Genomic DNA, 22,390 nt, shown 5'->3' with positions numbered 1-22,390 from the left:
ACAAGTGAATAAACAGACTCTTACAGAAAACAGGCTTCTATAATGCATGGATTCACTAAGAACAAGCCACATCAACCTTATATTCTTTTCTTTTTTATACGGTTTTTTGGACAATAAGATAAATGCTACTGATATATCTCAAAATATTGAAATGTGTATCAGCAAACATTTGAAAAATATGAGCCATATGATCGTGCGATTTGTCTTGCTAATAATTGATATTTACTGAGTTCTTCTAATGAGTTAGAATCTATATTATGCCCTTTAAACATCTTAACTATTTTCTTCTTTACTAGATACTATAATTAGGCCTAATTACAGATGAGGAAAGATACACACAAAGAGGACCAGTAATTTGCTAAAGGTTTCAAAACAAGAAGATTTTTAGAGTCGGGATTATAATTGAGGCCATCAGAGTCTGGAGAGCTTACCCTTAACTGAATGTAAAGTATGATGATTAATCAACTGGTATCACCCCTCAAAGTAGGTATTTAGTGGTATGTATTTTCCAAGTGGTAGAGTATTTTTACCAATGTTTTAAGTGTGAAAATGCTTACAAATGTGACAATGACAGGAAGTTGAGAGGCATAACAATCACAAAGGATCTAAATTAATCTACAGGTAGAAAGATGGACTTAATGTGACAAGATCGAATTTACCAAAGATAAGGATATTATGAGGTTATGATATTTTTGGTTTGTAAGAAACGTGACTTAATAGAAGCTCAAGTTAAAAAAAAAAAGTTACATTTTAAAATACCTCTTTTTAAGTGCTTCCAGAGAAAGGAAAGGAAAACTGATAGGCGCATTGCATGGTGTTTTTATATATATATTACTTCATTTTGTCATACAACAGGCTATGAGGGAGGTGTCATCATTCCCACTTTAAGATAAATGAACTGAGGCATAAAGTGTTTAAGTGACCTTCCCAAAACCACACAATAATTAAATGACAGAACTGTTTGAATTTTACTGAAACTTGTTAATATAAAGGCAAAGTTCTTATTTCCCTCTCCACAGCACGAGAAGAGTCAGAGCTCTGTGGCATGAGCCATTATGAAAGTCTTAAATGGCCTCGATATGTAAGTAATTGCCAAATTTTAGGAACAATGACCAAATGATATCTCCAGCTTTAATAAAACAACATACAAATAGAAGCTTAAGAAAAATAGAAGTTGATCATCATTTCTATTACAAAAAAGTTTTCCAAAACTGTTAGGTTTTGTAAATTCGATTACCATAAATATGTGATTGTCAGAATGAAATGTCTGAACTCTGAGGTCATTATATCCTATTATCTATGAAATATGACATACTTTTACTGATATCTGGAATTACATGAAGCCCTCGAGACTTCTATTTTGTAAAGGTAAAAATAAATTTGAAACATCATTTTATCTATATGTGTGAAAATGAGCTCAGTCATCTTCTGAAAAGAAAATGTTATTTTTTTTATAGTTTTTTTTTTCCATTTGCGCTATTTTTTTTTTATTTTTGAAAAGAAAATGTTAATATCACCAATGGAGAACACATTTTTTACCTGCTCTGCATATCTCCGAACCACCTGCTTCTGTTTTAAATTGCTCTCTCCATCAAGACCAGAAGTCTCAATGTGACAGATTCCGTCTGGATCAGTGGAAAAGAGTAAAACCATATCTGCAGGAATGACCTCATTACAGGAAAGGTGAATAAAGTCCCCAACAGTAACATCTTTCCAGCATCTGTCCACATATTTTTTCTCTTTCCTAAAATTGAAAAAAAAAATGTTTAAAAAGAATCTCAAGCCCCAAACTCACATGATAGCTTTGTTCAAAATTTTAGTTTATAATTTAAAGTATTAGGATGATTTTAATCTGTTAAATGCTAAAAGGGGAAGCCGGAGAATTTGTAAAACTTAAGTTCCACAACTTGCTTCATCTGAAAATTTAGTTACTAAGAATCCAAAAGATATTTTTTCAATTCTCTTTTTCCTGTGAGATTTTGAACCATTGTGTTAATTGAGTAATTCTGGAATAAAATTAACACTGGAGGGTTTATTCATAAATGAAGCAATTCCTGTGTGCCCCCCATGTCAGATATCAAGGACCCAAAAGTGCACAAGACACATTATCTGCTCTTGGAGAGCTTCTCAGGTGGCAGACAGGATGAGCAAAATAAACAAAGAAGTAAAACAAACACCCAGACAGTTAAAAAACCACTATAGCAGCATATTAACACCTGCGGAGTATGTATTCAGTCACTAAGTCATGGCTAACTCTTTGCGACCCCGGGGACGTTAGCCTGCCAGACTCCTCTGTCCGCAGGGTTTCCCAGAAACGCGTACTGGAGTGTGTTGCCATTTCCCTTCCCAGGGGGTCTTCCCGACGCAGCGGCTGAACCCCTGTTTCCTGCACCTCCTGCACTGGCAGGCGGATTCTTTACCACTTGAGCCACCTGGGAAATCCCATCAACGCCCCTAATTATCATTTAATAGAAATACTGGTTAAAACAGTTCTGAGTTGGCTATAGCTGATCCCGAGAAAGGAAAATGAGAATTTTTAACCCGTTTTGAAAGTGCAGTTTTTTCATTCTATATATTCAATTCTTTTTAAAAGAAAGGCACATCAATTAAGGTTGATTTGCCTTAAATATCCTGCTTTGTGTTAAAGTTTTACCAAAGTTCTCATGGCTTTTCATAAAAAATGGCATGATTTGGATTCCACAAAGCGTTTTCCTTAAGAGTAGAATAGGAAGTTTGTATCATAGAAAACAGTGTAACTAGTTAAGCAGCATTTCGCATCCAATGATTCCAACAAGGTCTTAGAAAGATCTGTCTCATTTCCTTATTGTCTCCCATGTATCTGTAAAGACTAGCATTTGTCATAAAAAGGCACTTATTTTTAAAGTAAAGATTTATTTTCCATTATGGAGCTAAATATTCAAATTTGTTGTCAAGAAGCTTAGGAGATAGCTATATTCTAAAAGCTATATGACCTATATATTAAAAATGAATGCATCATATTAAATAAAAATGCCACATTAAGCCAACACATATACTTCTGCTACACAGAATTATACTTTTATTTCAAGGAATAATTCCTCCAAAGGGCTACCTAAGAAGAATATTTTCAGGATATATTCTCCCAAAATACCTTATATCAAAGTTGAATCCAACTAAAAGAATTCCTTCATCACCTGAAGAGTCTGCTAGTTCACCACGAAAGATAAACCAACAGTTTGCTTTAACAATTTTTCTTTAGTGTTTGAATATATCAGTTTACTCTTCCATGGAAGGAAGAAACAGAAGACCCAAAAAGGTAGGCAGGAATCATATTTTGAAGGTTCAGTCCTATTGCCATTTCTAGAAATAAGGATTTTCATTTCAAAAAAAAAAAAAAAGAATGGAAAATCACTAAAGGTTCATAGAAGAATATGATCCTATTTCTACTTGCTAAGTCCTGCTACAGAGTAATGGATGGACTGCTGGGTGGGTGGCAGCCTGATTATAGGAATGGCAAGAAACCAATGGAAAGATATTGAAATAATTCAGGGGAGGGATAAAGATGATTACAATCAAGACAGTAGCAAAAAGGATGGATAAAATGAGATTAAATCAAGACATATTTGGGTATTAGAGACAAGTATTCTGATTTATTATACACAAAGAAATTATCAAGCATGATGCTGTGGTTTCAAACCTTCATGGTGAACGGTATTTTTTTTTTTTTTTTTACCATGTCCCAGATTTTAGAAGTAACTGGATGCATCATGGGGAAGATAATAAATCTAGTTCGAAAAGTTTTAAGTAGGATGTAAAACTGAAGAGGTTCAGCATTTTCAGGGTTTTGATCAGAAGTTCACAATAGTACCTACAAGTCCTAGGCACAGAGAGCAGATAGGGATATGAGATTCCTTAGGGAGAGAAACTTCAAGGTGACAGAGAAGTGAAGCAGGATGCAAGAGGAGATGTCGGAGAAATCAAGAAAGGACGTTTCAAAATATTTACACTATTTACAACAGCTGGAACATGGTGGCCACCCAGATGTCCATCAGCAAATGAATGGATGAAGAAGCTGTGATACACACACACAGTGGAATGCTACTCACCCGGAAAAAGGAGCGACTTGAGTCAGTTCTAAGGGAGGAACCTAGAGCCTGTTATGCAGAGTGAAGTAAGTCAGAAAAAGAGAGATGAATGTTGTATGCTAATGCACATACATGGAATCTAGAAAGAGGATACTGATGAAATCATCTGCAGAGCAGCAGTGGAGACACAGACATAGAGAAGAGACTCATGACCATGCTGGGCAGGGGGAGGGAGAAAGGGGCGGGCGGTACGTGTGGGGACAGTAACGTGGACACGTACATCACCACATGCCAGACAGATGCCAACGGGGATTTGCCGTATGCCTCAGGGAACGCAAACAGGGGCTCTGTAACCAGCTAGAGAGGTGGGAGGGGCAGGGAGATGGGGGGCTCGAGAGGGAGGGGACATATGCATACCTGTGGCTGATTCGCGTTGATGTCTGGAAGAAACCAACACAATTCTGTAAAGCAATTATCCTTCTATTAAAAATAAATAAATAAAAAAATTTAAGGGAGTCATCAGAGTAACAAAAGCCACAAAGGGGTCATGTCTGTGGTATGTGGTTATTAGGAGGTCTGCTATTAAATAGAGCATATGAAATTGTTGACACGGAGAGTGAAGAAGAAAGTGAGCCCTCCAGTGGGTTAAGGCATGATCAGAAGTTGGAGAAGGAGTCTCTTTCATGAAGTTTAGCTCTGAAAGGAATGAAGGGTGAAAGCACCCACTGCAAGGGAAGGGAAGGCAAAGGACAAAAAGGATGAAAGAGCTGGGCGAGAAAACAAATGAGAAGCGGTCGCACACACAGCATGCAGGCAGAAGCCCGTGGAGAAGGCGAGGTGGGGGGAGAAGGGAGAATGGAGAGTGCTGGTGGAAGCTACTGAGAAGTGACACGAATGGAGGAAAGAACGCAGATGAAGGTCCACGATTACAAGGGACGGAGCTGCTGCTTCATGTAAAGTCAGAAGAACGCAGGAGAAGACGACCTGAGAAGGAACTCAGACACCTGATCCAAGCTTAACGGCCTCTGCTTTCTCTGGGAAGAAAGGTGTAAGGAAAGCTGCTGACAATCTGTGAACGTAGGGAGAGCAGACAGACGTGAACACTGGGGTTAAGGATTTTATTTTTCTTTCAAACCTAATAGAATTCTTCTAAGGGAAAAGTTTACTTACTCTCCACTCTACATTGGATCAAAACCCAAATGAGGTTAATTTCACAACTGAACTGACTTTACTTTCCCCATTTGGAGTTCATGCTAGATTTTACAAAGTAGCTGGTTTCCCCAGTAGCTAGCTGCATCTGTGCTTAGCCGCTCGGTGGCATCCGACTCTCTGAGGCCGCACGGACTGGAGCCCATCAGGCTCTTCTGGCCATGGGATTGTCCAGGGAAGAACTCTGGTGTAGGGTGCCATTTCCCCCTCCAGGGGATCGTCCCAACCCAGGGACTGAACCTGAGTATCCTGCATTGGCAGGCAGATTCTTTACCACTGAGCTATAACTGACCTTAATTTATGCCGGTTACCATGTTAGATGCTAAGAATACAAAGTTGATTAAGTTATGGCCATTCCTCTAGAAAGCTATAGTCAAAAACTGAAAAAGAGACACAAACAGCAATCTTATAAGATAGGTTTGCACAGGCTCTTTTGGGAGCAAGTAGCTGAGAAGGTGGGTCTTGCAGGATGATCTAGAGTGAGTCATGTGAAGAAAGTGGGGTAGTGTACCTGTCAGAGCGAGAGTGGACGCACAACACCACGGGTATGGGCCTGTATGATATTTCACAACTGCAAGATAAGTGACAATGTTCACTGCCAATCTTAACTAGCTTTGAAAATTTATCAATGTGGTAGACTCAAAGTGAGTTTGTATTTCCTTCTTGGACAGAGAACTAAAACTAGGAGAAACTTTTTTCTTCCTCACAGTCTAAGTGTACAGCTAGGATTTCCTGCATCTACTTGTTATCTGTTGCTTCTGCATTACTCTCACTGGTAAGAATACAGTACTTATAATCCATCCTTCAGGCAAATTCAATCAGCTCAGTTCAGTCACTCAGTCGTGTCCAACTCGTTGCGACCCCATGGACGGCAGCACGCCAGACCTCCCTGTATATCACCAACTCCCGGAATTGACTCAAACTCATGTCCATTGAGTCGGTGATGCCATCCAACCATCTCATCCTCTGTCATCCCCTTCTCCTCCTGCTTTCAATTTTTCCCAGCATCAGGGTCTTTTCAAATGAGTCAGTTCTTCGCAAAAGGTGGCTAAATTATTGGAGTTTTAGCTTCAGCATCAGTCCTTCCAGTGAATATTCAGGACTGATTTCCTTTAGGATTGACTGGTTGGATCTCCTTGCTGTCCAAGGGACTCTCAACAGTCTTCTCCAACACCACAATTCAAAAGCATCAAGTCTTTGGCGCTCAACTTTCTTCACAGTCCAACTCTCACATCCATACATGACGACTGGGAAAACCATAGCTTTGACAAGATGTACCTTTGTTGACAAAGTAGTCTCTGCTTTTTAATATGCTGTCTAGGTTGGTTATAACTTTCCTTCCAAAGAGCGTCTTTTAATTTCATGACTGCAGTCACCAACTGCAGTGATTTTGGAGCCCCCAAAAATAAAGTCTATCACTGTTTCCCCATCTATTTGCATGAAGTGATGGGACCGGCTGCCATGATCTTAGTTTTCAGAATGTTGAGTTTTAAGCCAACTTTTTCACTCTCCTCTTTCACTTTCATCAAGAGGCTCTTTAGTTCTTCTTTGCTTTCTGCCATAAGGGTGGTGTCATCTGCATATCTGAGGTTATTGATATTTCTCCCAACAATCTTGATTCCAGCTTGTGCTTCATCCAGCCCAGCATTTCTCATGATGTACTCTGCATAAAAGTTAAATAAGCAGGGTAACAATATACAGGCTTGATGTACTCCTTTCCTGATTTGGAACCAGTCTGTTGATCCATTTCCAGTTCTATCTGTTGCTTCCTGACCTGCATACAGGTTTCTCAAGAGGCAGGTCAGGTGGTCTGGTAGTCCCATCTCTTTCAGAATTTTCCACAGTTTATTGTGATCCACACAGTCAAAGGCTTTGGCATAGTCAATAAACCAAAAGTAGATGTTCTTGTGGAACTCTCTTGCTTTTTCAATGATCCAATGGATGTTGGCAATATGGTCTCTGGTTCCTCTGCCTTTTCTAAATCCAGCTTGAACATCTGGAAGTTCATGGTTCACGTATTGCTGAAGCCTGGCTTGGACAATTTTGAGCATTACTAGCGTGTGAGATGCGTGCAACTGTGCAGGAGACTGAGCATTGTTTGGCATTGCCTTACTTTGGGACTGGAATGAAAACTGACCTTTTCCAGTCCTGTGGCCACTGCTCAGTTTTCCAAATTTGCTGGCATATTGAGTGTTGCACTTTCAGAGAATCATCTTTTAGGATTTGAAATAGCTCAACTGGAATTCCATCACCTCCACTAGCTTTGTTCATAGTGATGCTTCCTAAGGCCCACTTGACTTTGCATTCCAGGATGTCTGGCTCTAGGTTGATGATCACACCATCATGATTATCTGGGTCATGAAGATCTTTTTTGTACAGTTCTTCTGTGTATTCTTGCCACCTCTTCTTAGTATCCTCTGCTTCTGCTAGGTTCATACAATTTCTGTCCTTTATTGTGTCCATCTCTGCATGAAATGCTCCCTTTGTATCTCTAATTTTCTTGAAGAGATCTGTAGAGTTTCCCATTCTATTGTTTTCCTCTATTTCTTTGCGCTGATCGCTGCGGAAGGCTACCCATTTTGCTTCTCGACCCATTTTGTTCAATGTCACCCAGCTTTCATGTCAATACATAAGCACTGGAGAAAACTGGGAAGAACACATTAGATTATTAATAGTAATTCCACTGGTGGGAGTTGTCTGTAGAGAAGAGAAAAGGTGGAAAATGTGGACTGCTACTTCCTACTTTAACAAATCTAAAGAAAGCATGGGATTATGAATGAATTTTTCTTTTTGACGTTCATTAGTACTTCTCTGAAAAAAACACTAAAAACAATTTATAATAATGAATATCACTGGCACAGAGCAGCTCAGATTTATTGGAGGCTTTATCAATTCCTAAATCATTTAATTTTTATATGAATGTTATATTGTTGGTACTAAGAAATGCACTATGCCCCAGTCCCCACCTCTTAGAAATGAGAAGAACTGGCTTAGACATGTTAAGTAACTAGTTCAAGGTCACACAGTTTCTAATATTTCTGGGATTTAAAACAAGGCAGGTAGCTCCAGAGTCCACCTCTCAAATACTGGACTTTACTCCCAGTTATAACAACTTACCAATGACCACCGAATAGAACACGGACTAACTATGTATTAGAAAGTGAATTTCAAGAACTACTTTGGAAAATGTCACACATAAATAAGGTTAATACTTTAGAAGGCCCTGATATTTAGCTTCATTTCAAGAATAATGAAAATACTATGGATGTATGAGATGTTAAAATATTAACATCAGCTAGTGTTTTTAAACTCCCACATCCCAGACGGCTCAGTGGGTAAAGACCCCGCCTGCAATGCAGAGACATGGAAGATGCCGATTCAATTCCTGGGTTGGGAAGATATCCTGGAGAGGGAAATGGCAGCCCACTCCAGTATTCCTGCCTGGAGAATCCCGTGGACAGAGGGGCCTGCGGGCTACAGCCCATGCGGTCACAAAGAGTCGGACACAGCCGAGTGACCGAGCACACTCCCTCAGCACTTAGAAAGGGGTAGGTGCTATGCTCACTGATTGATGCTGTTTTATTCATAATCAAAGAAATTTAGCTAATTTACATAATTTTCCCAAGACTACACACACACTACTCGGTATGAGAATCAGAACTAAAGCAAATATACAGTATCAACTCTAGACTCACACTAAAAATTAGAATTTATGTACAAAAATTTGTATTTAAAAATATATAAGAAACATTCTTTCCATTTGCTAAATTTGACACTGAGTAATCTTAAAATTGGTCGAAATATGGATTTTGTTCATCAGATAATTACTGTAAAATTCTACTTCCTATAGCTTATGTTTTAAAGGCAGGGATTGTACCAACATTTCATCTCTCTGTCTCTGGCATATGAAAGCATTTAAACGTCATTGAACGATTCATAGCACTGTTTCAGTAAAGTGCTCTATGACTTTAAAAATCATGGCCTTATTACTATTTTTTTATTTTTCTATACAACACATCATTTTTTTCCGGTTCCCCTTAGAATGTGTAAGAAAAAAGAGAATATTTTCTTATTTAAGTACAGTTCACAGCATCTTTGGGATTTCCCTGGTGACTCAGATGGTAAAGAATCTGCCTGCAATGAGAGAGACTGGGGTTCAATCCGTGGGTCGGGAAGATCCCCTGGAGAAGGGAATGGCAACCCACTCCAGTATTCTTGCCTGGAGAATCCCATGGACAGAGGAGCCTGGCGGCCTACACAGTCCACAGGGTCACAAAGAGTGAGACAGGACTGAGCAATAATGCACACACACACAGCAAACACAGCATCTTATAAAAGAGGGAAAAAGTTACTTTGCTTCAATAAGCCTTTAAAACAAATTTTGGGAAAGCCACTGAAGAATTTTAATAACAAACAAAATTCAGATTTCTCCATGTATCAGTTTAAGTATCACTTCTTCAGAGAAGCCTCCCCTAATCATTTGCTCATATAAAATGAAAGACAGCTCTATTATCAGGACAAGGCTTTAAGTTATTTTTCTCCCAAAACAACAACAACAAAAAAATGTCATCTGGTTGAACTCAGTCACGTGAGCCTTAAATTTGTTCAGAATATACTTCTGTTCATTATAAAACTAGACTTTTAAACTGAGATATCTTTTATTCTGACTTGGAAGCTAAAATATAACAGAAGGTTATTTTGTAAGTTTGACAGATTAGGAATTACTGTCTTATGAAAGTTGGTTCTATCAGAGCACTGAAGTCAACCCAAGAAATATGCCACATGCTTTGGGATCTCAGGAGAGTACCACTTGTCAAACAGAGCCTGTGAAGTTTCTCCAAAGGCTGAAATAGGGGCCAAGTTGTCACATGTTCTCCCTTGAGGATTTAAGTCAAACTCCTAACTTCAGAATCACCTCTAAATGGACTGATGACTTTGAAATTTCTCTCTGCAGCCTTTCCTTCCTTCCAGAACTTCTGTCACATGTTCCTATCTGCCCACTGGACATTCCTCTGGGATGCCTGTCTTGCTATCATTTGTAGTTCATTCTACCTCAGATGAACTTAACACTCCCTATTTCTATCAATGGTGTTTTTACCCTATAAAACTGAAAAAAAATCACAAAAGCTCACCAAATTCCACTGGGCCCTTCTTCACAGTATCTATTCTCTGAATTCCTTCCTGCACTTAGACGTCCTCCTGGTGGTGCCCTGGACTGATTAGTAGAGGCAGATCCATAAAGAAGCCATTCTTATGACCCGAATTGACCAATATTCCTTAAAGCACAACTTTTACTATGCTGTTTCTTGGCTCAAAACATGGATTCTGTACCACTCAAGGAAAATATCTGTGATAGTTAATTTTATGAGGCAACTTCACTGGTCGAAAGGATGCCCAGGTACCTGGTTAAATATTATTTCTAGGTGTCTCTGGGAGTGTTTCTGGAAGAGACGAACATTTGAATTGGTGGAGTAAAGCAGATGGCCCTTCCCAGTATAGGTGGGCATCATCCAACTTGCTGAGGGCTTGAATAGAACAAAAAGGCGAAGGAAGGCTGAATTCACTCTCTGCCTGGCTGATCCGGTACACTGATCTGCGCTGCACATTCCTGGTTCTCAGGCCTACAGACCTGGATTGGAATCCACACCAAACTACACGACAGACAGTTCTCTGCAGGCTACCATCCACAGGGTCGCAAAGAACTGCAAAGGGACTTCTTAGCCTCCACAATCCCTTGAGCCAATTCCTTATAAAAAAATCTTATTCCTGTTGATTGTACTTCTCTGGAGAGCTCTTTTATTTAGTGTGTAAGCAGTAGCCTGGGCATGACATCCCTCCATAGCAGACCTCTAACTCCTGTTTTATTTCTTATTGTTGTTATTTAGTCGCTAAGTCGTGTCTGATGCTTTGTAACCCAAGAACTGTGGCCTGCCAGGCTCCTCTGTCCATAGGATTTCCCAGGCAAGAATGCTGGAATGGGTTGCCATTTCCTTCTCTGGGGCATCTTCCTGATTCAAGGATCGAACCCACATCTCCTGCATTGGCAGGTGAATTCTTTACCACCAAGTCCCCGGGGATCCCTTTATTTCTAATTACAGCCCTTTAACTGGGCCACTACCCTCAGGCCAAATTAACACACTCATTGTCCTCAGAATACTCCATAAGCCTTCCAAACTCTCAAGTGAAAAAATGACACCAAAACCTTGTAAAGCAGTAAACACAAAGAGAATTTCATAAATCTATCCTTAATGATAACTTTTTAAGAAGTAGATACATTTCTCATGAAAAGGAACTTCAGAGAATTAACCTTATAAATTTGTAACTGGCATTCACAAAAGCCACTTGAATAAGGACTTAAAAATACTGCTCCTTGAAAAGGGAACCCTCCTGCACTGTCAATGGGAATATAAAGTAATGCAACCAGTATGGAGGTTCCTTAAAAAAACAAATATAGAGCTGCCATATGATCCAGCAACCCCACTCTGAGGCATATATCCACAGAAAATAGTAATTTGAAAAGATACAACACACCCCAATGTTCTCAGCAACACTCTTTACAAAAGCCAAGAAATGGAAGCAACCCAAGCGTCTACTGACAAATGAATGGATAAAGAAGGTAAAATATGTATATTCACACATACATGCACACAATGGAATACTACTAAGTCATTAAAAAGAATGAAATAATGCCATTTACAGCAACATGGAGGCAGGTAGAGATCACACTGTGAAGTCAGAAAGAAAAAGATGTATCACTTATATATGGAATCTAAAATATAACACAAATGAATTTATCTGTGAAATAGAAACAGGCTCCCAGACACAGAGAACAAACTTGTGGCTGCCAAGGGGAGGAGGGTGGGAGAAAGGAGGATTCGGAGTTTGAGATCGGCTGATACAAACTGTTATTTATAGAATGGATAAATAACAAGGCCCCACTGTATAGCACAGGGAACTATATTTGATATTCTATAACAAATCACTTACCAACTGACCTACAAGGGAAGCACTATAGTAAATCACAGTGGAAAAGAACATGAAAAACAACGTCTGTATATGTATAACTGAATCTGCTGTACAGTAGAAGTTAGCATAACTATACTTTAATAAATTAAAAAATATATTCTCCTCTTTGATATATTAATTCCATCCCTAATTATAATGGGGAAATAATCATAGATCTTCAATACTTCTGTATAAGAATACTCACATACATTCTCGAAATTATATAAATATGGGAAATGCTTAAATTATCTCAGAGTCTTATTATAGACAATGCAGCTATTAAAAGTGCCTTCTTGATGGATAAAGACATTGGGAATATTTATGATGTAAATTAGGCTAAAATAATAGAATGAAAACAATATATGTAGTACAATCCAAATTTTGTAAACTGTCCCACATTTCCCTACCACACACAATATGTATGACTTCAAGGAACACATCACAGCATTATAAATAGTTGTCTCTGGACACTAGCATTGAAATTTGTAAATGCAGTCATTAATATACAGCACAGTTAAACACTCACCTTAATGGACTTCATCTTGGCTACACAGGCTATTTCATAAATACCTGAAATACAAGTCTCCAACAGAGCAAGCATGCTCCTTATAAGTCCTCCTATTACGAATGCCCTCAGTTGCTGCTGCAACAGGAAGGGTTTTATAGATTTCTTGCTTTGTTTACAAAAAAGAATGCACTTCTCTGTATCTCACAATTCCTTTCCTCCACAAGAAACTCACCTTCTCTCATATCCCATCTTGTTTTTCATATTCATTCATATATTTCATATCCGACCCTCTTAATCCCAAATTGTAAATATCTAGGGTTAAAAGCTATCTGCTTGCTTTTCTTCTTTTGGTTTGAAGTTTAATTCTTTCAGCTCTACTTATACCTAAATTGTAGAAGCTTTTACTTTATCAACATCTGGGTTGACAATGGTTTAATGTGTCTATTGTTTCCCTATGGGCCTGAATTAAATGCACTCTAGGATTTTAATAAATATTAGTTAAAAACACCATTCCACCTCCAAAAGTGTCCTAGTCACATCTAAGGGGTGGAGAGTAACATTCTGCATGTTTCTAAATGATGCATGTATATTCCCCAGCATAGCTCCTGTTATACTTACCTACTATAAACTTTAGTTACTAGGTTGTTGATCTGTTTGTCAATTTTGTATTTTCGGTAATCTTCCAAGCCATCTTTAATTGCAATGATTGTAAGGACAACCACCAGAGGCAGCATAGTAATTTCCTTTTGGAAGGCTTCTACCAAAGGCACCCAGTTCAGAACAACGAGAAACAGGAAATATAAATTGGCGACTCTGAAACCCAAGCACACACAAGGAGGTGTTAACAAGGCAAGCAAAGCCTGGAACAAAAGAGGCAAAAGACCTGATGCTGTTTTTCCACAAGTTTCTATCTGCTGATTTTGGATGCTACAAAACAGAACTAGTGAAATCTAACAAATCTGAATGAACAATTTATTATCCCTGCAGACATCTAGTTGGACAAGCTCTAATAAATGTGAGGTATCATTTATTAAATATATTATAGCCAATATTGCAGTGTGACCATTGTGAGTTGTGTAACATAATAAAGCACAATAGAAGCACTACTTTCATTTAAAAAGTTCAAAAAAGGGGAAATTTCCTTAAGAGGAAATTCAAAGTTAATGCATTGCAAAAACAAAAAATCAACTCTAACTTTCCGAAGTTAACTTGATTGTCCAAACATCAGATTCAAACAAGGTTCAAAATAATTAGAAAACCCTGAGGGTTTATTTTTCCCTGAGATCAACGCTTCCGTTTCTGCTTTCACATTACTGAGAACTACATTTTAAGGAACTGCTTCTCTCTTTTATGTAATCAAATATTTCCCACTGGACCCTAAGGCAAATGCAAGCAGCCTCTTTCCTTAAAACAAACTAAATCTCAATTTTGCATGGTCCCTTGAATTTTTATCACAGATTTTTCCCACAGTCAAACTTCTCAAAATAATCTACACGTATTCCTCATTTCTCACCTCCAATTCCTCTTATGCTGAAATTTTTGGCTACTTGCAACCCTTTTCGCTTCTGCGGCTTCGATGATTTGCATATACAGTTCAGTTCAGTCGCTCAGTCGTGTCCGACTCTTTGCGACCCCACAGACTGCAGCAGGCCAGGTTAACTGCATCTGTATCTATAGGGCTGGGCCCTGAACACTACTCAGGTTCCAGGTTCTAATCCTATCATGGGCACAACTGCACACTCCATACAAGATAGAAACATCCATAGTAGTCAAAACCATTAATTTGACAAATTCACATCTGTACTTTAACCATATCCACTGTTCCACAACTGCATGGAATATACAGAGAATTAAAAATGAGGGTGAATATATATGAAATGAATAAATACTGGAAAAAAATAACAATAAATGCTTAGAATCTCTATACTCACATTAACATCTCAAACTCAACATTTACAAAAACAACATAACCTTTGAGCCAACCTTCTTTTTATTCCTGTCTTTCCTTTTTCTGTTAATCCTCCTGGTCATCATAACTCAATTTGCTCACATTGTCTTTTCACTCCTTTCACTTAATTCCGTACATCCATCCATAGTATCTGTAATAGATTATCCTCTTTTTCATCCCCACATTGTTCTAAGTTCAGGTCTCTATTACAGCTTGCCAGGATATATCCAGGATATATCTTCCTAAATGTTCTGTCCTGCTTTCAATTATCCTCTAACGGTATCAGTCACAGAGGCCTACTTCCCAGGCCTCCAGCAAATCTTCTATGCCATTGCCATTCTGCTTTTCTTTGTATTCCTTCCTCCATCTGAAATGTGCTTTACAGACATCTCTGCCTTGAAAATCTCAACCTTCATAATTAAGTTCACATGCCGCTTTCCCTCTATTGCTCTGGCTAACAGCAGTATTTCTCTTTCTGAGGCTCCCATCCTAGCTGGCAGTACCTTACACCACTCATCACACCCCTGTGTCTTTTCACTGTGTACACATCTCGCTGCTCTTGCTAAATATAAGGCTCCATAAGGAAAGAAGCTTCATGTAAGCTTGCATTTCCTTCAATACTTAACCTGACAAAAGGGCTTCAACAAATACATACTACACTGAATTATATCTGCTCACCTAATCTCACAGCTCACATCTGTATTTGCTTCAGAGTTCCATTTCCTCCTTTTATCACGAAGAAAAAGCTAGGAGCTAGTGGATAAGACTCACTGCTCCCGATGCAAGGTGCCTGGGTTCAATCCCTGTTCAGGGAACAAGACCCCACATGCTGCAAATAAAGATTCCTTATGCCACAATGAAGATTTAAGATCCGATGTACTGTAACTAAGACCCAGAGCAGCCAAAGAAGTAAATAAATAAATATCTTTTAAAAAAGAAGAAAAGGCTATACAGATTTAAATACAGAATTAGCATTCTTTTAATGGAAAGAACACAAAAGCAAGAGTGAACAGACTGAAGGTCATGGCCCCTCATTCACTTCTGGCAGAACACTGGTTAAACTACAGGGCCAAACTTAAGTTTCCTCATCTGTAATACGAAGATAACAATATCTTCTCTTGTCACGAGAAAGCATTTTATTAGTCCTAAAGTGTTACACGAATGTAAGGAGTCATCATTCCACAATGGACCCTACCAGAATCATCAAAGATAATGTGGCAAGCGTTAGGCTTAGGTAACAGAGAACACTATGAAAATGAAAAATCTTATATATCAGTCAGAATGACAAAGAACATTCTAAGTTTTTCCCCAAAAAATAAAAGTACCTGTGAAATTGTTCAAACAAATTTCTTGGCACAAAATTCAACAGCGTGTACTTTGTTGTCCGTATTCTGTTATTCACATAGGTTCCAGAGAACTTTTCATACTCCTCCTTGAAGAGCTGGAGGTGGGGAACAACGACCCGATGCTTTCCTGCCAGTCTGGGGGTCTGGGAGGACTTGCCGCCGCAGGCAAGCAGAGAGGAATAGCTGTATGGTCTCTCGTCATCATCTGTGTTCGTACGGCCGATCAGCCGCTGCCAGTGATACCTGGCCCACTGAAGAGGCTCGGTCATGTCCAAAATGCGGTGAGATCCAGGTTGCATAGGTGATCTGGCAAAACAAAGAAAAATCCATTAAAACAATTCTCATAAACATCTGGAAAGTCTTAAGGAACAGTGATGTTAGTAAGATTAAATTTTTTCTATACTAAACAAATGACGCAACAGTTTATTTACTATTGTTTTGCTGTTTACTTGCTCAGTTGTGTCTGACTCTTCTGCAACCCCATGGACTGTAGCCTGCCAGGCTCCTCTGTCCATGGGATTTTCTGGGCAAGAATACTGGAGAGGTTGCCATTTCTTCCTCCAAGGGATCTTTGCAACCCAGGGATCAAACCCGTGTCTCCTACACTGTAGGTGGATGCTTTACCTCTGAGCCACCTGAGAAGCCTTATTTAGCCTAACGGTATCAATATGAGAGTAAAACAAGTCACTAAAACTCCATTTTAACCAAATCTTAACGAAATAGAGCATACACCTTCTGCCTTGTGGGCTGACCACCTAAGCAACAAGAGACAGCACCCAAAAGGCCACTCCATAAGTTGAGGCAAAAACTTTCTGCTTCATGTGTACAAGTCTCAATTTATCTAATCAACTTTCTCATCCTTGCAAGGGGACTGTCACACATGTCAGGAGACTGTTGGGAGGATTAAGGGAATAACACAGAAATCACCTAGCATGAAGTCTGATACAGAGGAAGCAATCAGTAAAGCCCGTGCAGATTACAAAAACAGCCACAAACGCTTTCCATCCCTCTAGTCACATCCCTTTACCCGTGGAGGGGTGAAGTCTTTCTCTACCTGCCGAAGCCCGGCTTGGTCTCGTGGCTTGCTTTGACTAATGAAACACTAGCAAACCCGACACACGCAGAGGCTGCAAAGTGCCTGCTCATGCGGAACCTTAACCTCCTTTTCCACTGCTCTCAAGAACCCTGCGGCCACTGCCACGCGTCTAGCCCAGGCTGGCAGTACCCATGATGATGAGTACCCATGACCCCCTTTGCTCCTATCGACACAGGGGTGAGGCCACTCAGAGCCAGCAGGCTGACACCTCCTGAGTGTGCCCAGATGACACAATCTAGAGCAGAGACGAGCTGTCCCAACTGAACTCAACCCCCACTGCCAATCCACCACACTGGGAGTCAATAAAAGTTACACCACCAAGTTTTGGGGTGGTTTGACAGAAAACAAAAATCTCTTATATCCCTTCCCTTATTTTCCCTATTTTTGAAGAAATTCAGCCCTTCCTAGAACATGAGCTCATTAAGGAAAAAAAAAATCTAAAGTTCATTAAGAGCACACCCTATTCCAAGCACTTTGCAAAAAGTATTTAAGGAGATCAAAATAGTCAATCCTAAAGGAAATCCGTCCTGAATATCCATTGGAAGGACTGATGCTGAAGCTGAAACTCCAATACTTTGGCCACCTGATTCGAAGAACTGCGTCACTGGGAAAGACCCTGATGCTGGGAAAGACTGAGGGCAGGAGAAGAAGGGGACGACAGAGGAAGAGATGATTGCATGGCATCAGCGACTCGATGGACATGAATTTGATCAAGCTCCAGGAGCTGGTGATGGACAGGGAGGCCTGGTGTGCTGTAGTCCATGCGGTCACAAAGAGTCAGACACGACTGGGTGACTGAACTTATTTAGTATTTATACAAATCTTATGTCAGTCATTATTTCTACTTCACAAAAGAGGAAATAGGTTTGGGGAAGTTAAGTGATGCTGAAATTTACGTGGTCAGCATGTAGGTAAGGTTGATTCAAATCAAATCTTTCCAGCTCATGTTTTTAACTGCTAACGTGCTTCATTTAGCTTCACACCCAGAGTGGCTGGCACTTAGCAGATGGCCAGTAAAGGCTCACTTGAGTAGGCGAGAAGTGTGGAGGGCAAGCTCTGGAGGCCTCGCTGCCTATTCTTGCATTATCAGTGTCATTGCATCTACTTGATCATTTTAGGATGGGTTCACTTCTGTAGATTTTGAGTAAATCTGTGGGTGTGTCCTGATAATCTGTATTGGTAATAAAACTCCCCTGATGAATCGGATTCAGGTGGTCCGTGACCACATCTGCAGAAAAACTAGGTTATTGGTAGAAAGTACATGAGGTTAGAAATACAGAGACCTGGATCCTCATTTCCAGAATCTCAGGGCCTAGGTGAGGCAGTAGGCATGTAAATATAGAAATGCAATCCCAAGTGCAAAAGAGTCTTCAAGGTAATGAAGTAATTTGGGCAAATTCTTTAAGCTTCCTTCCTTCCTAAGCTTCATTTTAAGTTTATAACATGTCTATTATTTTCTCTAAAGTATTATAACTAATCAGATATAGAAATTATCCCCCTAAAGATATTAAAGGGCTTCCCTGGTGGCTCAGAGGTTAAAGTGTCTGCCTGCAATGAGGGAGACCTGGGTTCAATCCCTGGGTTGGGAAGATCCCCTGGAGAAAGAAATGGCAACCCACTCCAGTACTCTTGCCTGGAGAATCCCCATGGATGGAGAAGCATGGTGGGCTACAGTCCATGGGGTCGCAAAGAGTCAGACATGACTAAGCGAGCTCTCTCTCTGAAGGATATTAAAATTATATCCAGCTTTCATGGATCTGAAATCATAAATTAATACGTAGTAGCACTGGAAGATTTGGTCCTATTCTAGTAATTCTAGTGAATCAATATTTTTAATAATCCCTTCAGCTAATACACCTATTTACTCTATATTGGTCCTTAAGCAATCCACGGGATTACAGGTATGCACCATCACTATCACTGTACTTATACAAAACAAGTTGAATCACAAATAATCTCACAACAATTCATCAGATCTTTAAAACTTAAAACAATAAACACAAGTAAGAGGCAGAAACTCCCCTTTAATGGGAAGAACACAATAGCCTCCAAATGTGTGTATTTGTGCCTGGATATTGGACCCATAATATACAGCATCTACTATCAGAGAAAATGGCCAAAAAGTCAGTTTCATCAGCTGTATGCTAGGAATAGAAACAAGAGAAAAAAAGTTCTACCCCATCAGTTTGCTGTCCTTTGGAGTTTGCTCTCTGAAATATCTGTCCATAGAGAGCTAAATCAAAGTAGACTGACTGGTCAAACTAGTCCTCTTTTAATATAATGTTTTAACAATCTATCTCTGAAGTAATTTGAAAAGCCTACTTTTCACTTCAGTACAGGCGATGCATCAACAACATAGGGCTTGGGTGCCCACCTTTCTCATTGTAGAAAATCCACATATAACTCGTACCTGGCCTTGCATTTCCAGTTTCCAGGCATCCGCAGACTCAACCAGCTAGGATTTGGTAATACTGTAAACATTTACAACTGAAAAATATCCTAATTTAAGTGGATCCCTGCAGTTCCAACCTGCATTGTTCAAGGGTCGACTGCATATAAATTAGCTTCTTAACTTATAAGTAGTAATGAGAGCTTGGAGAGCTTAAAGTAGTTCATAAGATATCCAGAAATGTTCCCAGAATAAGGATGTAAGATAGTGCTTTATCAATGAATCAGTAGATAATGTAAAATACTATATAAGCACTAAACACCTTCCATGTATTTCACCCCATCAAGTGACCATTATGACAAGCTTAATTTTTAGAAGGTTGAAACTAAGACAACTTTATGTTATTTCTGGAAACCATAAAAGTTTGCGTTTACAATTAAACTCTTAAGACACAGGCGTGTGCATCCTGCTAGGGCTCACAATCTCATACAACAATCTAAATTCTACTTAGATTTTTAAATTTCAGAATAGAGTTTCTTGAGAATGCAAACTTAGAAATGATGAAGCAAATACAACATGTGTTAACTTCAGGTCACCTTTCCCCATTCACTCAGTTCCAAAGAGGCAATTCTACAAAAGGAAAATGTTTCATTGCCAAAGTATCCCCAGGTCCACCTTCCTCTGAGCCTCTCCAGTGCCCTTAAACTTGCATTAGGTGCTCTTTTTACTCATACTATCTTCCCCCTTCCCCCTTTTCATCCTCAAGGAATTTCAGTAAACAGAGAACTGGGACTGGCTCAGTGCCCTCCTCAGCATCTTCTCTCAGTCATGGAGTCTCTGTCCTACTCTCTAAGGCCATGTGACCTACCATCTTGTAATGACCCTCCTTCCCTTCGGCACGGCCACTCTTGCCTCAAAAGTAATGATTGGATTAAAGAACTGATCTCCAGTGTTCTTGCCTGGAGAATCCCAAGACAGAGGAGTCTGGTAGGCTACAGTCTATGGAGTCACAAGTGTGGAGGTAATTAACATGTGGTGAAAATTCTTTCAAATTTCCAGCTTAGAATTTATACCATCTTAGATTCAGGGGGAATGACCAAGGAATCTACTTAGTCACTCTAGCTCAGTGCTTTCAAAATTTAACTGCTAGGACAGTGGGAAATACATTCTATTATGCAACACATACACATATACATACACATACACATATATAAAAGTACTACAAAGCAATTCTTGCCCTTCCTACTTGCCATGCAAGCATCTTCTACGCTACTCTGTTCTCTTTCTCTTTCTCAATCTCTCTCATTTGCATATATGAGAGAGATGACCAGCTGCAATGAGATGACCCATACTGGTCAAGCTGGCACTAATTGGTTTCAAGGTCCATTAATATGCTGCTCTATAGCTTTGGAAAGACATCGATTGCACGTGGCTCCTCATGGGCTGAAAGCATGGAAGAGTGAATAGATAGATTTCATGGCAGATCTATCACATAGATAGGTCCACTTTCAGCTCCTCTGATGATAGAAGGCAACCAAAACACAGTAGCTGGACTAAAGGCCCAGGAGAGGACAATGCTTTCCCCAGGAGCAAGAAGCCAGAAGCAGCTTTTTCATCTTTCTCCATCTACCTCAGCAAAGTTAAAAGCATACAGATACTTAGAAAAGGCTTCATTATTACTTTCACATAAATGTTCAGGAAATTTTTTCTTTAAGACATGAAGGGACAGCAAATCACAGTAAATCACAGCAAGAATCTTGACAATTTAAAGCTTAGACTTCAGAGATTATTTAATCTAGAAGTCACAAGCCAGTAGCCCTTAAGCAAATTTCTACCTAATGATGTATTCTGTATCATGGTGTTGGCAAACACATTGTCTCACACTTTTTGAATATAGGACTAAAATTTTTAAATAGAGAAATTCACATAAAATACTGATAGTTAACTTCTTTTAAAAAGAAAAAAGTGCACAACACTGGGCATATATTTTCACATGGTAGCAAACATCAAAGGTTTTTACCATAGCTCCTCATCCTAACCCTGCCTTTTCTGGCTCACCAATTTTGACTGAATGAATGAACACTCTGATCATCACTTTTTGACATATCAAATTTCTCCTCTACAGACCCAGGTTTGAATATCAGTTGCATCACTTAATAGCTCTGTGGCCCACATAATTAGCCTATTAGCCTCAGCTAGCGGAGGAACACGAGGCGGCACCATGAAGTGCATGGGGCCCACAGCAGATTAACAAGATTCATTCTTTTCCCCACTCTTCTCCTTGGCTGTTTCTCAACATAAGTCAAGGTTGCAAACCCTGTAAATTGGGCTGAAGTCCAAACTTTCAACATACTGCTTGCAAATTAAAGTTGTCCAAGTCAAAGTAAATGCTCTGTTCAATATATCTAATGATACCTGCAAAGTAAGCAGCATTCAATAGGATACAAATAGAGATCCAATCACAAAAGACAGGCAAGACATAAAATGACCTTATATCATCTGATCTCATCCTCAACCATTAACTCTACAATTCATTCTATGTTTGTGAACAAACTGTATTCCACTCCTGCGGTGTTTTCCAAGCTCCCCCAACAAGAATGCCCTGGGGGCCCTGTTAATCAGCATCCCCTAGGCCCCTCCCCTGGAGATTCTGATTCAGAGGCTATCGAATGGGGCCCACAAATGTGGAATTTAATAAGTACCCAGGTGACTTATCAAGGAGGTTGCCAAGTATAATCTACACTCTGCACCTTTGAAAATCTGCCCTCTCTATGGCAGGCTTATCAATCATATACCAACTCACCATATGAACCTCTCTTCACCCT

General features: G+C 39.5%; 1 protein-coding gene across 3 annotated transcripts in view; it reads right to left on the bottom strand.

Moving 5' to 3' along the window:
* ATP10D (ATPase phospholipid transporting 10D (putative)) overlaps positions 1-22,390 on the bottom strand; it is a 122,613-nt gene that overhangs the window by 73,171 nt on the left and 27,052 nt on the right. For all 3 annotated transcript variants that reach the window (XM_065907207.1, XM_065907209.1, XM_065907208.1), the window contains exons 2-4: positions 16,060-16,386; positions 13,405-13,599; positions 1,540-1,744 (exon numbers count right to left, since the gene is read on the bottom strand). In XM_065907207.1, the coding sequence (XP_065763279.1) occupies positions 1,540-1,744; positions 13,405-13,599; positions 16,060-16,379 (720 nt within the window). In that variant the 5' untranslated portion in view covers positions 16,380-16,386. The remainder of the gene's footprint in view (positions 1-1,539; positions 1,745-13,404; positions 13,600-16,059; positions 16,387-22,390) is intronic.

Source organism: Muntiacus reevesi, chromosome 16 (genome assembly GCF_963930625.1).
Source record: "Muntiacus reevesi chromosome 16, mMunRee1.1, whole genome shotgun sequence".
NCBI lineage: Eukaryota > Metazoa > Chordata > Mammalia > Artiodactyla > Cervidae > Muntiacus > Muntiacus reevesi.
The sequence above is the reverse complement of the archived record's forward strand: the minus strand, read 5'-3'. Positions and strand labels throughout refer to the sequence as shown.